General features: G+C 35.7%; 2 protein-coding genes across 2 annotated transcripts; both read left to right on the forward strand.

Annotated features, from left to right (window-relative positions):
- Window positions 1-5,048, forward strand: LOC132053271 (protein trichome birefringence-like 42). The gene is made up of 5 exons (XM_059445226.1): window positions 1-400; window positions 1,510-1,681; window positions 3,389-3,564; window positions 3,654-3,812; window positions 4,680-5,048. Exons 1-5 carry the CDS (start codon window positions 135-137, stop codon window positions 4,969-4,971), a joined length of 1,065 nt encoding a protein of 354 aa, XP_059301209.1. The 5' UTR covers window positions 1-134; the 3' UTR covers window positions 4,972-5,048.
- Window positions 5,049-13,540: 8,492 nt separating this feature from the next.
- Window positions 13,541-19,767, forward strand: LOC132054769 (protein trichome birefringence-like 42). Its single transcript, XM_059446738.1, has 5 exons — window positions 13,541-13,864; window positions 16,538-16,709; window positions 18,140-18,315; window positions 18,418-18,576; window positions 19,382-19,767. The coding sequence occupies exons 1-5, from the start codon at window positions 13,617-13,619 to the stop codon at window positions 19,674-19,676; spliced, it is 1,050 nt and encodes a 349-aa protein (XP_059302721.1). The 5' UTR covers window positions 13,541-13,616; the 3' UTR covers window positions 19,677-19,767.
- Window positions 19,768-19,863: the final 96 nt, after the last annotated feature.

Consider the following 19,863-nt stretch of genomic DNA (forward strand, 5'->3'; position numbering starts at 1 on the left):
CTAACTAAATAACCACACCAAAATATACAGACACACATTTATTATAAAATCAAACAGTAGTTACTAGCACATTTTTCTTTTTTGCCATTTTTTGAGGTCTCCATTTGTTTGCTTTTGAGTTCTAGTTTCACAACATGTCTGCTAAAACAAGAATTTCTTGTCTAAGCTACATTAATAAAATTCTTCTTGTTCTTCTCCTATCAAGAACAGCACATTCAGTTGAAGTATCACAGAGCTGTAATTTATTTCAAGGAAGTTGGGTTTTTGATGATTCTTATCCACTTTATGATTCTTTACAGTGTCCTTTTATAGACCAAGGTCTCAATTGCCTCAAAAATGGAAGAACAGATAAATTTTATCTCAAATATAGATGGCAGCCAACTGATTGTGACATGTCCAGGTAACAAAAATGACTTCTCTTTTCCTATTATATTCCGTGCTTACAGAGGCCAAGCTCGATTTTGAGTTTATGAGTTCTGAATTTAGTTAAATTATCATTTTAGTTAATGTTGTTTTTTTTTTAAGGGGTGTGCATAAGACAAGCATGACAAGTAAAAATAGACTGGAAAGTGTATCAATATATATATATATATATATATATATATATATACAACAACAACAACCCAGTGAAATCCCACAACGTGGGGGTCAGGAGGCGTGAGCGTACGTAGACCTCACTCCTACCAAGCGTAGGCAGTAATTTCCGAAAGCATTTGCCTGCTCAATAAAAGATAAAAAAGGCCAGATAAGATATATTTCGGGCCAGCTTGTGCACAAATAGACTATTTCTATGGGTTAACTGCTACCTCCCACCAGCATAAATACCATATAATATTGACCAAGACTTGACCAGATGGAAATAAATCACACAGTGTTTTTACCTCTAGTGGGAATTGGAATAGATTATGCTTTGTCACATAAACATATAGTAAATGCCTCCTCCCTTATAATTTTCTAAGATTATTTTTATAAAGAAAAAGTCCTATATTTTTAAGGAGTCTTTTGGTCCAGTGAAATTTATATGCCAGTAGAAAATATAGAAAACTTTTAGTGCCTTAGTTTTATTTTGTAAAATATTAGAATGAAATCAGCTACATAGAGCGACATGCTCAATATATGAGGATTCATAAAGTTGACCTCAACTTGGTCCGGATTAGGCATAGTAATAGTAGTTGTTAGTTATACAGAAAAAATAAGAATTTCCTCTGCTTCAAAATTATATGTAAACCAGTAGATTTGTGGTCTATTTGATTAGACCTCTCACACATTTAAAATTCCTCAATGTATGAATGCTGCAATATTCATGATTTTTTGAAATAGTTTCCATGTTACCCTAAAGAAAGTTACAGTTATCCTATAAATGCAGAACATGTGAATTGCATCAGATATCAGTCAATATACATTTACTACGTTAATTCCGATTGTATGATACTTCAAATTTGATTTCAAGCTTCACAATAGGTGACTACAATATATTGTTGATATGATTTTTTGTGGATTTTGACGTAGGTTCGACGGTGAAGATCTCCTGAAAAACTTCAGGGGCAAAAACTTCATGTTTGTGGGGGATTCCTTGAGCAGTAACCAGTGGCAATCACTAGCATGCATGCTTCATGCTGCAGTTCCGAATTCTAATTACACATTTGACCAAACAAGAAACCGTTCCGTTCTCTCATTCCCGGTAGGTCCACTTAATCGTTGCCCCTCGTTTTTTTGAATAACCGTGGTGTCCGAGCTACCCTGCGCCCAAACTCGACTAATTCCACAGGGTACCTGCTACCTCCCACAAGCACAGGATGAATCAAATCAATAAGCTTTTTGATTGATTCAGGGCGCAGCTGGCTGCTGGTCTAGCGAGCCTTCCTAGCCGCCTAGTAGAACATTTCTGTGAATGCTATTTTGATCTAAGTGGTCTTATTCTTTGCCCCTAAGCCTTGCTATGAGAACTGACGCTTTCTAACTCTCTATGAGGAGCGAAAGCCACTTGACTCTAAGGAGAGGAGCTCCGCCCCTACTTCAATTAAAGCTCGCCCCCGCCCCCCCCCCCCCCCCAACTTTTTCCCTCTAAAGCCCCTCGCTCGGATGGATAGGGCCGGCGAAGCGCGAAGGGGATGGATGTCTGAGCGGTTGAAAGAGTCAGTCTTGAAAACCAAAGTATTTTGTGAAATACCGGGGGTTCGAATCCCTCTCCATCCGCGAGGTCATAAGTTCTGGGTACCAAGGCGGGGACAGATAGAAAGAAATCACCTAGTGTGTTGTCTCCACTGGATTTGAACCCGAGACCTCATGGTTCTTAACCCACTTAATCGTGGCCTCTCTATCATCTTAACCCACTTAATCGCTGCCCCTTCTTCTCATCACTATCCTTTCCTTAATACGAACCTTGAGTCATCAAAGCCACTTAGTTGGGCCTGGTCGCGCTTGCGTGACTGGCGCTTCAAAAGGCGAAACTCTAGGTCATATTTAGTGACCTATCTTCAAGAGGGGCCTTTAACCTTTTGATTACAGTAAGAGTCAAAAGTTCCTGTTACTTGTAAACGTTGTTTGCCTCCTTTCGCCTCACGAGGAATTAAAGCTTTCGAAAACAAGTAGTACTAATTTACTACAATAGTATGATTGAATATGATCCGACTCCATTTTCAACAATACTAGCATAACATATTAGTAAACGTTCTTAGATCCTGCTGAGAGGCTAACTGCTGGAATTCTTCCAGGCTTTGGACCAATTAATACTAGCCACATTCGAACAAGTCATTCATCTACACTCAGTATAATGTGCAAACCTGTGTGTATTATGAATGTCTAACAAGAGCCTTTACTCCTTTGATGTACAACAACAACAACATACCCAACGTAATTCCACAAGTGGGGTCTGGGGATGGTAGGATGTATCCAGACCTTACTCCTTTGATGTAACTGGATTTTTTTTTACTTGATTTAGCAAATTTTCCTATATAATTGTTGTGGTTAATGTTAAAGGTTAAACTGCAGTCATTCTTTGAATACTTAGCCAGCGATGAATTTTCTGTCTGACACAAAGACGCATCGATGTTGATTTTTTTAAAACTACACTAGAAGCTTCCATTATCACAAAGAAGCATCAACTTCTGTATACTTGAAGAAGATTCAGGAATTGCCCTGCTAACATCGCATCCTATTATTGTCTGTATGTTGCTTGGATCCTCCGAAAACACCATCGTTGTGTGTCGGATCCTCTGAAACTAATGCATTTTTGGAAGATTCGAGCAAACATGAATTAGTGAGGGATTTGATGAACACTAAAAATCTATGTAGAATCTTCTTGTTCTGAAACTTCTATTAACTTCTATATGTATTCTGCGTTTCTTTCTGATGCTTCTTTTTTTCTTCCCTTTTTTTGCTTCTAAAGGAGTTTGAGTTCACAGTCACATTCTTGAAAAACGGATTTCTCGTTGACCTCGTGGTTGAGGAAGCAGGACGAGTTCTCAAGCTCGACTCTCTCAGCAGGACTGAACAGTGGAAAGGAGTTGATTTCTTAATCTTCAACAGCTACCATTGGTGGATACACACTGGACGTCTACAAACGTGCGCTTCTTCTTCACTAACTTAATAGAAACCAGAATTCACTATTTCGGATTACAAGAAAAAGTTATATTTTCCGGAGTTTCTTGCAGATGGGATTATTTTCAAGTTGGTGACAAACTCTATAAGGATTTGGACCATATGGAAGCATACAAAATTGCTTTGACTACTTGGGCCAATTGGATTGATTCCAACATTGATCCTGCTGTGACTAAAGTGTTCTTCCAAGGAATTTCTGCTGTTCATTATCAGTAAGTTCTTATATAACTTTTCTTCTTTCCTCCCGTAAACATTTAGGGGCTGTTTGGTTGATTGTATTAGAATATGCCATAACTAATGCAGTGTTTAGTTGGTTGCATAAGAAAAAAATGTTCTCCGTACATGACTAATGCAGTGGTGGGTTGGCGATTCAAAATAATATCCGCATAAATTGGTCATGCAAGACATGTATTTATTTATGCAAGATAAAATATGAAATAAGTATAGCCGTATTATTAGCAATACGAGGATTAGACTATTTAAAGACAAATTAAAAGTGCTCTTAAAGTAATTCCTGACATAACAAACCCTTTATTTTTAATCTTCGTATTTTAATCCCTCCATCATTAATCGCTGTATAACAATCTCTTCATTATTATTTACCGCATAACTTGCTTTTGCATTATAATCCCAACATAAGCCTTGAAGCAACAATAAAGTTGTCTCAAACCGTGGAATTAGCACTAATGCTTGCATCAGGGTAGACTGCTTATATTACATCCCTTGGGGTCAGGGGCTGAGCTAGTATTTCCGCTTGCAGGTTTGGCAGAACCCAGTAGCTTTGGTACAGATCTTATATTTGTGTCAAGAAATCCACTTACTACGCGTAATAATTTATCAGGAACCCATTAACTTTCTTTTTCTAGAATGTTTGACCCTTCCTCGGAGCCTGCGTGAACACAGGATACTTTGCGCACGGGCTATCATTGAAACCCAACCATTCTAGTGTGCGAATGAAACAACACCTAGTCTCAACGAACCATCGATCACATTTTCTTGCAGGTCTCCATTTATTATATGATTGTCTTTGAAAAATTTTGTTACCATTTCCTTCAACTTGGTTCTATTTCTCTTTTCAGTGGCAACGATTGGAATGAACCAATGGTACAAGACTGCACTGGACAAACAAAGCCAATAGAGGGATCAACTTATCCAGGTGACAGATATCCAGGAGAGGCAGTCGTAAAAAGTGTTCTCAGTAACATGACAAAGCCTGTCACTTTACTTGATATTGCACTGCTTACACAACTACGAAAAGACGGGCACCCTTCGAGAATTGCCAGTGGCGCAACCGATTGCAGCCACTGGTGTGTAGCTGGTGTTCCAGATGCTTGGAATGAGCTATTGTACTCAATCTTGCTCCAGAAGTGATTTTTGAAAGATATTGTCTTTCTTCTTTAATCACAAATCTCAATCTCATATATAAATGAAATATGATCGCTAGGTGGCTTCCCGGTATAAGAAAAGTGTCTAATAGCCCACTCTTTTGCCTAGGGTAGTGTGTAGGGTGTATGTTAATTTAGACACGGTATAATCATACATAATTAAGCAATGCATGAGAGCCCAATTATGTTGAGATTGTTTCTTATCGACTGTTTGGTGTGGTGCATTAAAACTAACACACATTGCATAATTTCTAAAAAAAAAAATATTTGTTTACAAAAATAGCCTCCACATTTTTTAGCTTCGAGTGACTCCAAGGGTAATTTTGTCTTTAACCATACTTATGCATGTGGTAATAATCTTGGAATTGCTAATACCATGATTTGTTATGTATTAGTTATACACGGAACAATGCCAAATAGAGTGCATAATTAATTCTACATATATTATTTTCTCTAATACATCTTGCCAAACGATCCCTAAAAGATAGCATTCCCTTAATATTGAGAACTTTGGTTCTTTCTATTTAATTCAGCGAAAGTGCAAGCACATGGCTTTTGTCCGATACATAGCAATTCACTCAAAGAATGTCGGCAATTTGCAGGATTGTCCTTTGTTGGGGTGTTTAATTTTCCAATTAAACTATTCTTTAATTTTTGTCTTTCACTAAAAGCTCTCATTGGTTTCCCCGTTTATTTCGCCTACCAAAAATTAAATAAAAATTCGCAAGGCATAAGTTATGCCTTAAGGGATAAGTTAGGTTTCAAACTCTACTTTAAGGCAAAATAATAATAATTATACATACATATATATATATATATATATATATGTGTGTGTGTGTGTGTGTGTGGAATTTCTCAAACCAACCATAACAACATTTTGTCCATAATAGAGGCCATGAAGTACTCAAAGAATTAGCCTATCGAGCACCTTCGATCCGACATTAATTTTCATTACTTAAGCGGGCCATATGGACACTCATCTCATGCGTAGAACTTCAACAACATTACCCATAAACATTTGACATATGCCAACAAGACTTATCAAAATATTACACAACGCTAAAGCCGGGCAAGTTAAAGAACATCTCAATTATGTACATGGATCGAGTTGGTAAATAGATTACACAAACCCAAAAGATAAACCAATTGCATACCCAAATGTATGTATACAAAAGAGTAGTACCAAGCCAATAAAATTCGGAACAACCTCGGAGCTCTCCCAAGATGTCGCCGACGGAACTGGCAAACGCGTCAACCCGTTTACCTCGGCGGTACGAACGCAAATAACCCACGAAAAGACGTTAATTTTGGAATAGACATAAATAATAACATATATAAATATTTAGCATAATATGAGATAAGAAAACAACCCGTTTATGATCCTAGTAAGATACAACTATATAATTAACTTTAAAGAAAATTTCTCATACATATATATAAGAATCATTAGCTCATGACCTCCCGTAATAAAATATCTCACGCAAAAGATAATGCCAATTGACACGGTGTTATTATCATTATTCATAATTAACTACGCCATAAAAAAAATACCATAATGCCATTTAACAAATATACATAATATAAGTATGCTAGAGCCCAATCAAACGCTACGATTCTATCGGAGTACGTAATTACATGAACCTCCGATTATATTATGGAATAATTATCATCGCTATTTTCACTCTCTAAACAATTACTACAAAGAGATCAACAACAATGAATAAAAATCAAGGAAATCATGAAATAAGCTCAATAATCTCATAATAGCATTAAAATAACAAGCTTTGGAATTTCTAGGATTAAAATCATCATCATCATGCTCATCATAGAAAACATCTCATCTTTAGCATCATAAGAAACTTTTAAGAATCATGCACTTCTACCTTTTGGAAGTAAAGAGGTTATGAAAAATATTCCAATTAAACTATTCTCATCGTCGTATACTTGTGTTAAATGTTCCAATTAAACTATTCTATATCCCATAAATATTTCTCTCCCGTTTATATGCCTAGCCCGAAATCATAATAAAAACCAACAACACATGTAACATCAACAACATCATTATCCATAAAATATCCCACACGATATTTTCCCAATTTCTCAACCAACCATAACAAACCAATTATGATCAAAGAATTATATTTTTAATCTCAAATTAATCCAAAATTCTCTTTCAAACTCACCTCATGGCCATCAACTTGTTTTCAACTCTTTTGATTTTTTTCTCCTATGATTCTTTCCTTTCTAAGTATAAACCTTAATCATCTCAATCATGTAAATAATAATAGGAAAAACATACCTTATAATAGAAGAACTTCACTCAATTCACCCCTTTCCAGGATCAAGTTCATCACCACCTTGAAGAGAAATAAGAACAATTATCTTCCATAAATTTTCCCTGAGATTTTGATGTCTCTTGATGATCTGGAAAGGTTTTGGAAGATTATGGAAGGTTAGGAAGGATTATGGAGGATTATGAAAAGTTATGAAAAATTATAGAAACTCTCAAGAAGTGTAAGGGATGAGAAAATGGTGAAAAATGATGAAAATTAATGGGTTAGAGGGGTATTTATAGGTGTGGTTCGGGTCGGGTACTGTAGCACCCGGGTACTGTAGCAGTGCGTTTCTGCTCTGTCAGCCTAACTTGTAATGTTCATAATTCTCTATTCCGATGTCGTATCGATGAGCGGTTTGTTGCGTTGGAAACTAGATTCGACGAACTTCATTTTAGGCATTTGAAATACCTTAAAACTCCTAATATATTAGGAGATATACCCCTCCAAAGTTGACTAAAAATCTGCTCAAAATTCTGTCAACTTTTTCCAAATTTTCAACAAATTTATTTTCTTCGATTTGCTTGGTCCCGGAACCCTTAGGCACTTGCTTAACACTTGTTACGAGTATTCATTAGCCCTATAAGGGTTCCATAACCTCTCCCAGCTTACTTTAGTTTACCTACAAGGCAAACAACGTGAAGATTTTTTTTTGAGGTGTAACAACTTTGGGCAAAAGTTAGTGGGCTATTTGCAGGATTGCCCTTCGCTGGGGGTGGTCATTTTTGTCCCTCAAATTGGTGGTCTTTAATTTTTATCCTTCGCTAAAAATCCCTTGGTTACGGGTTCGAACCCCGGTCAATCAAAAATTTTAAAAACATTTGCAAGGTAGAGTTTGAATTCACAAGACAGAAGGCCAAAAATTAAAGACCACATGGACAAAAATTAAAGACCACCCAAATGAAGGACAATCAGCGCAAAAAATGAAAAAATAATTAATTGACATAGCTATCTCTAAGAGGTAATTATGGATAGTAACTGCCTTTTAATTTATTTATATTTAGTAGCTATAATAATTTTGTAAATTATCATTGGTAGCTATACCAAATACATTAGATTTATGGCTTGTATTTCTCCCTCTCTCTCCCCTCCAAAATTAGAAAACCCTAAAGCTACAATATTTTTCTCTCTGAGGCAACTAAAGCCTCCATAGTCCAGCAGCTAAATTCCTAGTAGAAACTAAACTTCTAACTTTCCGACCAATCTCCACCATAAACTTATCTTTAAGGAACAAACATTGTCATTTACATCTTCATTATGCTTCCAACATAGTAAAGGTGTATTAGGTCTGTTGACGGAACTCCTAAGGATCAGACACGTCAACCTGTTTACCTGCGGGCATGAACGCAGCGTCCACAGAAAAGGACGTCAGTACGAATAATGTACTGAGTATGTAAGACATAAATAATAACATGATAAGAAATATGGAGCATAACATGAGATAAGAAAATAACCCGTACATATGATTGCCCTCTTGCGTAATACATACGCTAACTTTAAAGAAAACATTTCTCATATACATATATATAGCATAATCATTAGCCCGCGTCCGGCCCTCCGGCGTCCGGGGTAAACATCTCAAGCCGCCCACTGCTGGTGTTTGCCCATGCCATATGTATACGGTGTAATCACCATCATAGCCGCCCGCTACGCCCGTCGTAAGGTGACTACCCGATCATATAGCGCGCGGTGTAATCATACGTATACATAACATAATGCATACATACGAGAGCCGCAGAAAGCTATAACTCTATCAGAGTGACGTAAGGTCGGTAACCTCCGATTATGCCATGGAATAGTCACGATCGTCGTGTCTCACCTTGAAGGAACTAAGTAATACGAGGTGAGACTAACAACAATGAACAATCATCAAGGAAAACATAGAATAAGATCATAAACCTTATAAAAGCATTAATTCATAACTTTGGAATCTTTAGAATTAGAACCATCAACCTCATCATTATCATAAAACACATCTCATCTCTATTTCATTAAGCTCTTAAGAACCTTTAACCTTCATCTTTTAGACGTAAAAAGATCACGGGAATATAAAAAGTTAAAATTACAATATAGGAGTCATGCCTTTGAAAGAAGGGGGCTAGCCTTACATACCTTTACGTCTCCTTAACGACTAAGCGTTCTCCTTGCAAGCTCACAACTCTACATTCAAGAGATTTCGTACTACATTAGATCATTAGAAACATGCTTAAGGCTAAGCTAAGGTGACTAAGAGCTAACAAAAATTGGGTAGCATTTCCTTTGTTTCGACAACTTCCTCCATATAGTAAGACAACTCCCAACATCAATAAGAACACCCATAATATCATAATCAATAGATTCTTCAAGTTAAACATTGTTTACCCTCAAATTCACCTTCAAAATCACCCACAACCATGACTATAAAACAACAACATATTCGTTTTTCACATAATTCTTCCTCAACGACATTAGCATCATTTATAACAAGATTATACTCATCTCATACTAAGAATCATGATTCACATTAACTTACTACTCAAAATACCATTTTCTCCACATTTGAACTCATATTCTACTTTTTTCTCTAAGCCAAGCCTTTCAACCACTCAATACTTTTAGTAATCATGAGATAGATGTAAAACTCACCTTTGATTATGTAAGGATGAACTTTGGATGAAAATACTCCACTTGAGAAAAACCCCAACTTCAATACCAAATGAATTCTTGGCCCCAACTTCAATACCAAATGAATTCTTGGCTTCTATCAACCCTACGTCCCTTTTGCATTTAATCCCCTTGATTCGGGTAATTAATCCTTGTTTTCTCTTGGATTTGTGTTGGTATGGTGGAGGGAATATTCTAAAGCTTTCAAGACTTGTGGGAAAGTGAAATCTCGAAAAATAAGAGCATGGTTCGTCTATTTATAACTCGGAACCGGAAAGTTCCAGGGGCTGGGCCGTTCGACGAGCGGGTCGACGACCCGTCGACGTGTCGACGGTTCGTCGACTTATGTCTGCAAATCTCTGATTGTAGAAACACATGGATGGTGCTCCGTCGACACCGACCGGGTGTACGCAAATTTTCCGATTTAGTTAAGATTTCATCGATTCGATCCGTTCAACTTATACTCCGTAAATTACCGGTAGAATGCCTACGGTACATTTGTACACGAGGTACAACACTTTATGTCCCCAAACTCGGGCACGGGTCTCCATTCTCAAGACATACTCGACTAAGAAATCATTAGTTCTACTATGACGAAGACGAGGGGCGTAACATTGGGGTCCAACTTATACCTTGCGAATCTCAACTTCCGCCCTCCGAATCCCAGCAATGCCTTAGGATTTTTTTTTTTTTGTGGACTTAGCCTGGGTTCGAACCCAGGACCTTTGGGTGTTAAGCAAAGGGCAAATATTTAAAGACCACCAATTTGAGGGGCAAAAATTAAGCACCACCCCAAAAGAAGGACAATTCGCGCAAAAAAAATGAAGAATATCCCATTACATCTCTAGCATTATTCAATTCCTTACTTGGGAAAAGAACATTACATGGCCATTATAAATTTGTTTGGCTCATGTTTGAGCTTAATGTCACGAATTGCTGTTCGGCCCAAACTATTGTCAAACGCTAGTCCAGTAGCCCATTCACTACAAAAAGATTAGACTTTTTATGGCGACTAAAAGTTGCCACAAAGATCAAAAGGTCGTCACTAAAGGTCGACGAAAAAAATTCATATTGAGCCTTCAAAAATATCTCAAAATATGTGTATAATTAGCAAGTATACACTGATTAATCCTTCAAGAATATACCAAAACATGTACATAATATTGTATAACATGTGTATAATTAGCAAGTATATGTGGATTATACATTTATTTAACACAAATTATACAACAATGATACAAAAACTATATACAAATGATACATTTTCTAAATACGTGTACAATTGAAAAAAGCACAAATGAAATTATATGTGGATTTTTTTACATTTATTTAACACAAATTATACAACAATGATACAAAAACTATCCAAATACAAATGATACATTTTCACCAAAATACACACATTCCTTATAACAAACATCACATTTTCTTTTTGCCCATATTTTAGGAGCTCTCTTTCATTTATTATTACCTTCAATTTTAACTGCATTAGTTAAAACAAGAAAAAGCTGGTTTCTGTCTACAAATGAACATCATATCTTAAAAATGGTGTAAATTTTGGAGATGTTTTTTAAGCTTCTTAGGCCAAGTCTCAATTGCATAAAAAATGGAAGAATACTATAATTTATACCTCAAATATAAATGGGCCAAATGGATTGTGACCTCCCCATTTGTCTTTTTTTCCAATTAAATTTGGTGCAGTCCTTTTCCCAAGAATCTACTTTTATAAGTGCTTTTTAAACATAAACATAATCCAAAATTCAAATAATTAATTCTATATTCAACTTTTATATATACACAAAGTGACGAAAAAAGCATAAGTACATTAATTATATCACTACCAACTAGGACCATTTATCTATACACAATACACACCAAGTTACTCTCCGTTTTCCCATTTATCTATACACTTATGAATACTCACAAATAACAAACATTGAGATACAACATAATATATCTTTTTACACCATTAGCTTTTTTTAGGAGCTCTCTTTCTAAAAACTATTTATTATTACCTTCAATTTTTAACTGCACCAAAATTTGAGGCCCCAACTACAATTTTGCTTATGAGTTGCATGTAATTAAACTACTTACATCTTCATGTTAGAAAATAAAAATAAAAAATATATATATATATATATATATATATATATATTAAAGAAAAAAAGAATCAAATTTTGAGAACTCTAGTTCACTGAAGTTGTCCCCCCTGATCTATATGATTGCTATTCATAAAAGGGAAAGAATTAAATTGTTGTCAACGTAAAAGAGTTGGGACATTAGGGCCTGAAAGTCCTCGATAAACCATTATGAGATTATCAGCTCACTAGCACACCATATGTTTTCCAAGAGATGTTTTACCATGTCTTTAAGCCATTTGGAGTCACCTATATAGTGTGTCACAATAGTCAAAAGTAAGCTCAGTACGGACCAAAGACGACATGTCCCTGAGTCTAATTTTCATACAATTGAGCTGCCCCAAAATCTCTAAATGTTGAACATATGGAGCAAAAATTTCCAAGCAACAATCATCTTCAAATGGACAATGAATCTTATGACCAGCCAACTGAAGTCTCCAACATTTTGGAGATGTCATATTCAAATGTCGAAAACCTGAAATTCACACAAGTAAAAAATTCCAACCGATGATAATCTGAAATTATTTTTGCAATGTCCACATACCCCAAGGATTCAATAATACAATGTTAAACTTTTCGGTGATGTCCAATTTATTACAGAATCTTCTGATATGCTACAATAGCAGCATTCTAGTTTTTTAAGCGGTGAGATGCTACAGAGTACTTGTGGCAACTTAGAGATTATAGGAGGTTGATCCAATATTTTCAGCACAAGATGTTGCACATTTTTCTCCGCAGAAATACCAATCCATTCATCCAATTTGGAATGGTAGTCCTCGACGAAATCAAAATAGATATTTAGATGGAACTTTTTAATGTTAGAGCAACTAAGGAGACGTAGTGCATTGTCTATGAAGGCAATGAATTTCACACCTGAATGATCATTCCATGCAACGTCACATCCAAAAAACACGTTGTGCGTAAAAGGTAATAATCGATGCAATAATTACTAGTCCTCGTACAGATTTGAAGAATTCACTTGTGAAATAGCTTTAACAGATATCTTCAAAAATAAAATAATCCAATTCTAACAAATTTATACACTGATCTACCTGCATAAACAACAAATAAGTCAATAAGTTTGAAAAATTAGAAATAAAAAAAAGGAAGAATAATTCCACAAACTAATATAATTGGATCAGTAACTGCTACAAAAGGCGAAAGGTCATAACGCATAAGAATTAATAGTGACGTTTCAGATTATTAATAATATAGCAAATAAATGGAAAGAATGAGAAATAGGTCTACAATTTTGTCCGATACATAGCAATTCACTCAAAGAATGTTCCATTAAAAGTTGGTTACTACTTTTACTAAGTGTCCTTTTGACTGTAATCCAAAATCACTAAATTAATTGTAACATTAACAAAGTGACAACTGACAACTAACAAATTCACCACACCAAAAAAGTAAAAAACTCACTAAATATAACAAACATCACATTTTCTTTTTGCCTATGTTTGAGAGCTCTCTTTCATTTGTTACTAGCTTCAATTTTTTGTTTTCTAACTTTCTCAATGTCTGCTATAAGCTACATTAATAAAATTCTAGTTTTTCTTCTCCTATCAAGAATATCACATCCAGTTGAAGTATCAAATAGCTGTAATTTATTTCAAGGAAGTTGGGTTTTTGATGATTCTTATCCACTTTATGACTCCTTGCAATGTCCATTTATAGACCCAAGTCTCAATTGTATCAAAAATGGAAGAACAGACAATTTATACCTCAAATACAGATGGCAGCCAAATGATTGTGACATGCCGAGGTAACAAAAATGACTTCTCTTTTCCTATTAAATTCCGTACTTGTACATGTAGAATTTTGAGTTTATGGATTCTGAATTCTAGAAAAGTCAGTTTGTTGAGTTTTTCATAAATTATTTATATATATTAAGTGGATTTTAAACATAAATACAGGATTTGGGCTAAAGCTATTCGGTTCTATCAAATTGATAAGCAGAAATGTAGCTCCGTCCTTGAATGCTTGTTGTAGATTACTTCCTCCGTCTCAAATTAACTATTGTGATTTCTAAAAATATTTTTCTCAAATTAATTGTCTTTTTAGAAGTTCTACGACAAAATTAATTATTTTTTCCCATTTTATCCTTAATAGTAATTGTTTTTGAAGACTACAAACACCTCATGAGAGTAAATTTTAATGAAGAGAGATCATATCTTAAGACATAAATGAAGGTAAATAGTCAAAAATCCCTCCTAATTATGTTTTCTTAAAGAACGTGTAAAAGGAAAACACAACAGATAATTTGAGACGGAGGAAATTTTGTTGTCACTCCTCAAATTCCAATTTATGCGACTATGTTTGATTTACACAAAATTTAAGAAAAAAAAATTTCTCTTTGAAATTTATTTATGGAATAAATTAGCTTGCCACCAACCACCCCTCCCCCCACGCTAACCCAACCCCAATCAATCAATTGTAATTTTTGTTAGATTCGCTCTTTAATTCAGGTTGTCTGGTAATTAGAGAATTCGTTATGGTTTGACCAGTATTACTTACGGAGTAACCATTTCCTTGGGTCAATTTTATTCGTCATAATTACTAAAAGTCAACATAGAATTAAGGCAGAATATCTGGGGACACCCCTGAACTTGTCGATTTTTATTCGGTGTACACCTAAACTTTACATTGGCCGAATTACCCCCCTCAACTTGACAATATGATAGGCAACCGGAGACGCCGACAACCCATGGACGTGTGAATTGGGTTTTTTTGTCCATGTGACATTTTTAAGGATAAAATATATATTTTTTACCTTTTTAAGTTCAATAATTATTTAGATCATCTTTTCGAGAAATCTTTTAAAAAAAAAAAAAAAAAAAAAAAAACTTGAAACAACAATATTTTGACCATACTTTTTTTTTATTTGGCTAAAGATAATGATATTCTAATCAAGTTATTTTTATATATTTGGTCAAGAAAAGAAGAAATACATTAAATAATCATTGTATCTAAAAAGAAAGAAATAAAATATCAACCAAATATTTTAAGAATTTGACCCGAAAATAAATAGTAATTGCATGAAAAGAAAAATACACAATTTTTTTTTTTGTAGAAAATAAATCGTCTAAACTTCATTACTTTTGCTAAACCTTCTTTTTATTTGGCTAAAATAAATAGAGTTTCAACTAAGTTAATTAGATTTGGATAAAAAAAAAATACATAGTTGAAATAAATAATCATTATATCTAAAAAGAAAAAAAAACAATTGGGATAAAATATGCAATGAATATTAAGAAAAACCAAAAAGAAGCAAAATTGGGAAAAATAAATCATTATATTGATTATATGGCAATTAATAGTTGAAAAATACTCCACTTGGAAGCCGATTTTCGATTTTTGACTTCCACCCGCCTTAATACAACAGAATAGACTATCATATTACCAAGTTCGGGTAATTAAGACAACACATAGTTTACACTAAATAAAAGATCATAATTAGTCAACATAAAGAATTAATTATTTTTTCCACCTTTACTCTTGTTTTAATGTGAAGGAATATTAATGTGGTGAAATAAAAAGTGTTATTAAATTGAGATAAAAAAATAAATAAGGGTAATTTAGTCAACTTATCCTTTTAGTTGCTTGTTTCTTAAGGGGAGTGCATAAGACAAATATGACAAACAAAAATAGTGTCCGGGGCTTGCACGCACCTCGACTAATTCTCCTGGATATCTGCTACCTCCCACTAGTATAGATACTAGGTAATTCTGCCACCAAGACTTGGACAGATGGAAAAAAAATCACCTAGGGCCTGTTTGGAAAGGCACCCATGTAAATTAAAATTGACAAACAAACATGTCGTCGTAATTACTATAGTGTGTATTACTACTCTAGTACTTACACCAATTCCAATTACCAGGTGGCTTTCCAAACAGACCCCTAGTATTTTTGCCTCTATCTGGAGTAGATTATGCTTTTTCACATAAGCCTATAGAATTATTTATAAACAAAATGTTCTATGATTTTTAGGACTCTTTGGTCCAGCGAAATTTATAATTTTATATCTCAACAGAAAATATAGAAAACTTTTAATGCTTTTAGTTTTATTTTGTATAATATTAGACCGAGATGAGCTTAAAAGAAGCAACATGGTCTACAAGGATTCGTATAGCCGATCCCGGGAAAAAAAAAAGAATTCCTTTCTGCTTCAAAATTATATTTTAGACCATTAGATTTGTGGTACTACTGCATTAGACGTCTCCAACATTTGAAATTCCTCAACCTACGAAGGCTGCAATATTCATGATCTTTTGTAATTGTTTCCATATGCAAAACATGTGAGTTGCATCAGGTATCAGTCGATATACATGTACTACATAAATTGCGCGATTGTATGACATTAAAAATTTGATTTCAAGCTTCACAATGGGTGACTAGAATATACTTGTTAAGATGATTTTTGTGGATTTTGGTGTAGGTTCAATGGTGATGATTTCCTGCAAAAGTTTAGAGGCAAAAGCTTCATGTTTGTGGGGGATTCCTTGAGCAGCAACCAGTGGCAATCACTAGCATGCATGCTTCATGCTGCAGTTCCAAATTCTAATTACACATTTGACAGAACAAGGAACCGTTCCGTTCTCTCAATCCCGGTAGGTCCGGCTAATCGTTGCCCTTCTATCGTCTTCTATTTGGTAGACTTGGTAAAAGTGCGACAATTGGATCGAGGGCTGCCCCTCTTCCCATCACACTCCTTTCCCTTATACAAATCTTGAGTCATCAATTTAGCAAATTTTCATACATAATTGTTGTGATTACTGGTTAGGTGCCAAGAGGTTAAACTGCAATCGTTCTTTGAATGCTTAGCCTATGATGAATTTTCAGTCTGACACAAAGAAGCATCAACTTCCTGTTAGGCTAAACGGTCCAAAGATACTGTTAACATGATATAATATTGTCCGCTTTGGGTCAAGCCTGCACGGTTTTCCTCAAAAGGCCTCACATCATTAAGAATATCCAACACCCTATAAGTAGGCTCATTTTTCTTTTCAGCTACCAATGTGATACTTTTTTTGCACACCCAATAATCTCCCCTTCGAACTAAGTTCCACGTGGCTCATTACCATAACTCACGAGTCAGAGATTCAACATTTGTATGCCACCCAATCGTTAGAGTATTTACGGTCACCGAAGCCCAAAGGCTGTGTATGAGTCTTCAAAGCTATGGGTAAAAGTTGTAAACAGGCCGATAGACGACCAAAGGCACTAAGCCGGGCCCCAAGCCACACTCCGTCATCTTCTTACTTGTCCCCCCAAACCATTAACTCTGATACCAGTTGTTGAGCTAAACGGTCCAAAGATACTCTTAACATGATGTGATATTGTCCGCTTTGGGCCAAGCCCGCACGATTTTCCCCCAAGACCTCTCATCATTAAGAGTATCCAACACCCTATAAGTAACTCCTTTTTCTTTTCAGGTACCAATTTGGTACTTTGTTCGCACATCCAAACAATCTCCCCCTCAAACTAAGTTCCACGTGGCTCATAATTCACGTGTCAGAGATTCAACATGTCGGTGTGCTACCCACATCATCAGAGTATTTACGGTCACCGAAGCCCAAAGGCTATATATGCGTCTTCACAGCTACGGGTAAAGGTTGTAAACCGGCCCATAGATGGGCAAAGGTACTAAGCCAGGCCCCACGCCACCGTCTTCATACTCGTCCCGCCAAACCATTGACTCTGATATCAATTGTTGGGCTAAACAGCTCAAAGCGGACAATATCACATCATGTTAAGAGTATCTTTGGGTCGTTTAGCCTAACACTTCTAAATAGTTGAAGAATATTTAGTAATTACCCTGCTAGCATGACATCCTATTACTGTCTATGTTGCTCCAATCCTCCAAAAAATGCCGCCCGGCCCGCCGTGTGTTTGATCCTCCGAAAATAATGCATTTTTGGAGGACCGCAGATGGGTACACCGACATTTTTGGAAGATTTGAGTTCTGAAAGTTCTATTAGCTTCTGATATGCATTTTGCTCTTCTTTCTCATGCTACTCTTCTTTGTTGCATCTGAAAGGAGTTTGACTTCACAGTCACATTCTTGAAAGACGGATTTCTTGTTAACCTAGTGGTCGAGGAAGCTGGACGAGTTCTCAAGCTCGACTCTCTCAGCAGTAGCAAACAATGGAAAGGAATTGATGTCTTAATTTTCAACAGCTACCATTGGTGGATACATACAGGACATAGACAAACGTGTGCTGCTTCTTCTTCTTCTTCACTAAACTTACTAAAACCAGACTCCATTATTTCGAATTACAAGAAAGATCACATTTTCCTGATTTTTATTTCTTGCAGATGGGACTACTTTCAAGTTGGTGACAAACTTTACAAGGATATGGACCATATGGAAGCATACAAGATTGCTTTAACAACTTGGGCAAATTGGGTTGATTCCAACATTGATCCTGCCGTGACTAAAGTGTTCTTCCAAGGAATTTCTGCTATTCATTTCCGGTAAGTTCTCAGACAGCTTTTCTTTTCTCCCGTAAATATTTAGGGGGTCTTTTGGTTGATCGTATCAGAATAATTAATCCCAGCATTAAAGAAATACAGTGTTGAGTTTGTTGCATAAGAAAAATAATAATTACCACATAACCAATGCAGAGTTTAGTTGGTTGCCTAAGGAAAAAGTAATCTCTGTGCGAACGTAATGGTCAGTTGGCGGCACAAAATACTATCCGCTCAACTAGTCATGCGAGACTTATGTATTATCTTATGCAAGATAAACTATGAAATAAGTATAGGTGTATCATTAGCAATACGAGGATTAAGCTATTTAAAGATAAATTAACAGCGCTCTTAAAGTAATTCTTACATAACCAACCCTTTTTTATTATTCATCGCATATTAATCCCTTCATTATTTATTAATCACCTATGACAATCTCTTCATTATTCACACCACATTGATAATTTTTGCATTATGATCCCAACGTAAGCCTCGGAGCAACAGTAAAGTTGTCACCTTATGACCTATAGATCACGGGTTCGACCCCCAGAATTAGCCACTGATGCTTGTGTCAGGGTAGACTACATACATTACATCACCTACGGTGGCGAGCCTTCATCGGACCCTTCTTGGACGAGGGATGCTTCGTGCATCGGACCACCTTTGGAATATGAACATACTACTATGCGAACCAAACGATACCTTACTCTCAATGAACCGTTGTTCATGTTTTCTTGCTATATTTAGTATATGATAGTCTTGTAAAATTTCAGACCAGTTTCTTCAACTTGGTTCTATTTCCTCTTTTCAGTGGCAAGGATTGGGATGAACCAACTGTGCAGGACTGCAGTGGACAAACAAAACCAATAGAAGGCTCAACTTATCCAGGTGAAAGATATCCAGGAGAAGCAGTTGTGAAGAGTGTCCTAAGTAACATGACAAAACCTGTGACTTTACTTGATATTGCACTGCTTACACAACTACGAAAAGACGGACACCCCGCGGGATTTGCCAGTGGCACAAATACTGATTGCAGCCACTGGTGTGTAGCTGGTGTTCCAGATTCTTGGAATGAGCTATTGTACACAATCTTGCTCCAGAAATGATTTTCTGAAGCTATAGTGGATTTGTTCTTTAATCATGAATCTCAATCTCATATATGAATGAAATTTGATGATTTGGTGGCTTCCCCGCATAAGAAAATTGTCTAATAGGTACACTTTTTGAGTAGTGTGAGTCTTGAATATGAACAAGTCGAAGTTCTAGTGTCAAAACGAAAAAGCAGATCAATTT

Source organism: Lycium ferocissimum, chromosome 4 (genome assembly GCF_029784015.1).
Source record: "Lycium ferocissimum isolate CSIRO_LF1 chromosome 4, AGI_CSIRO_Lferr_CH_V1, whole genome shotgun sequence".
Classification (NCBI taxonomy): Eukaryota; Viridiplantae; Streptophyta; class Magnoliopsida; order Solanales; family Solanaceae; genus Lycium; species Lycium ferocissimum.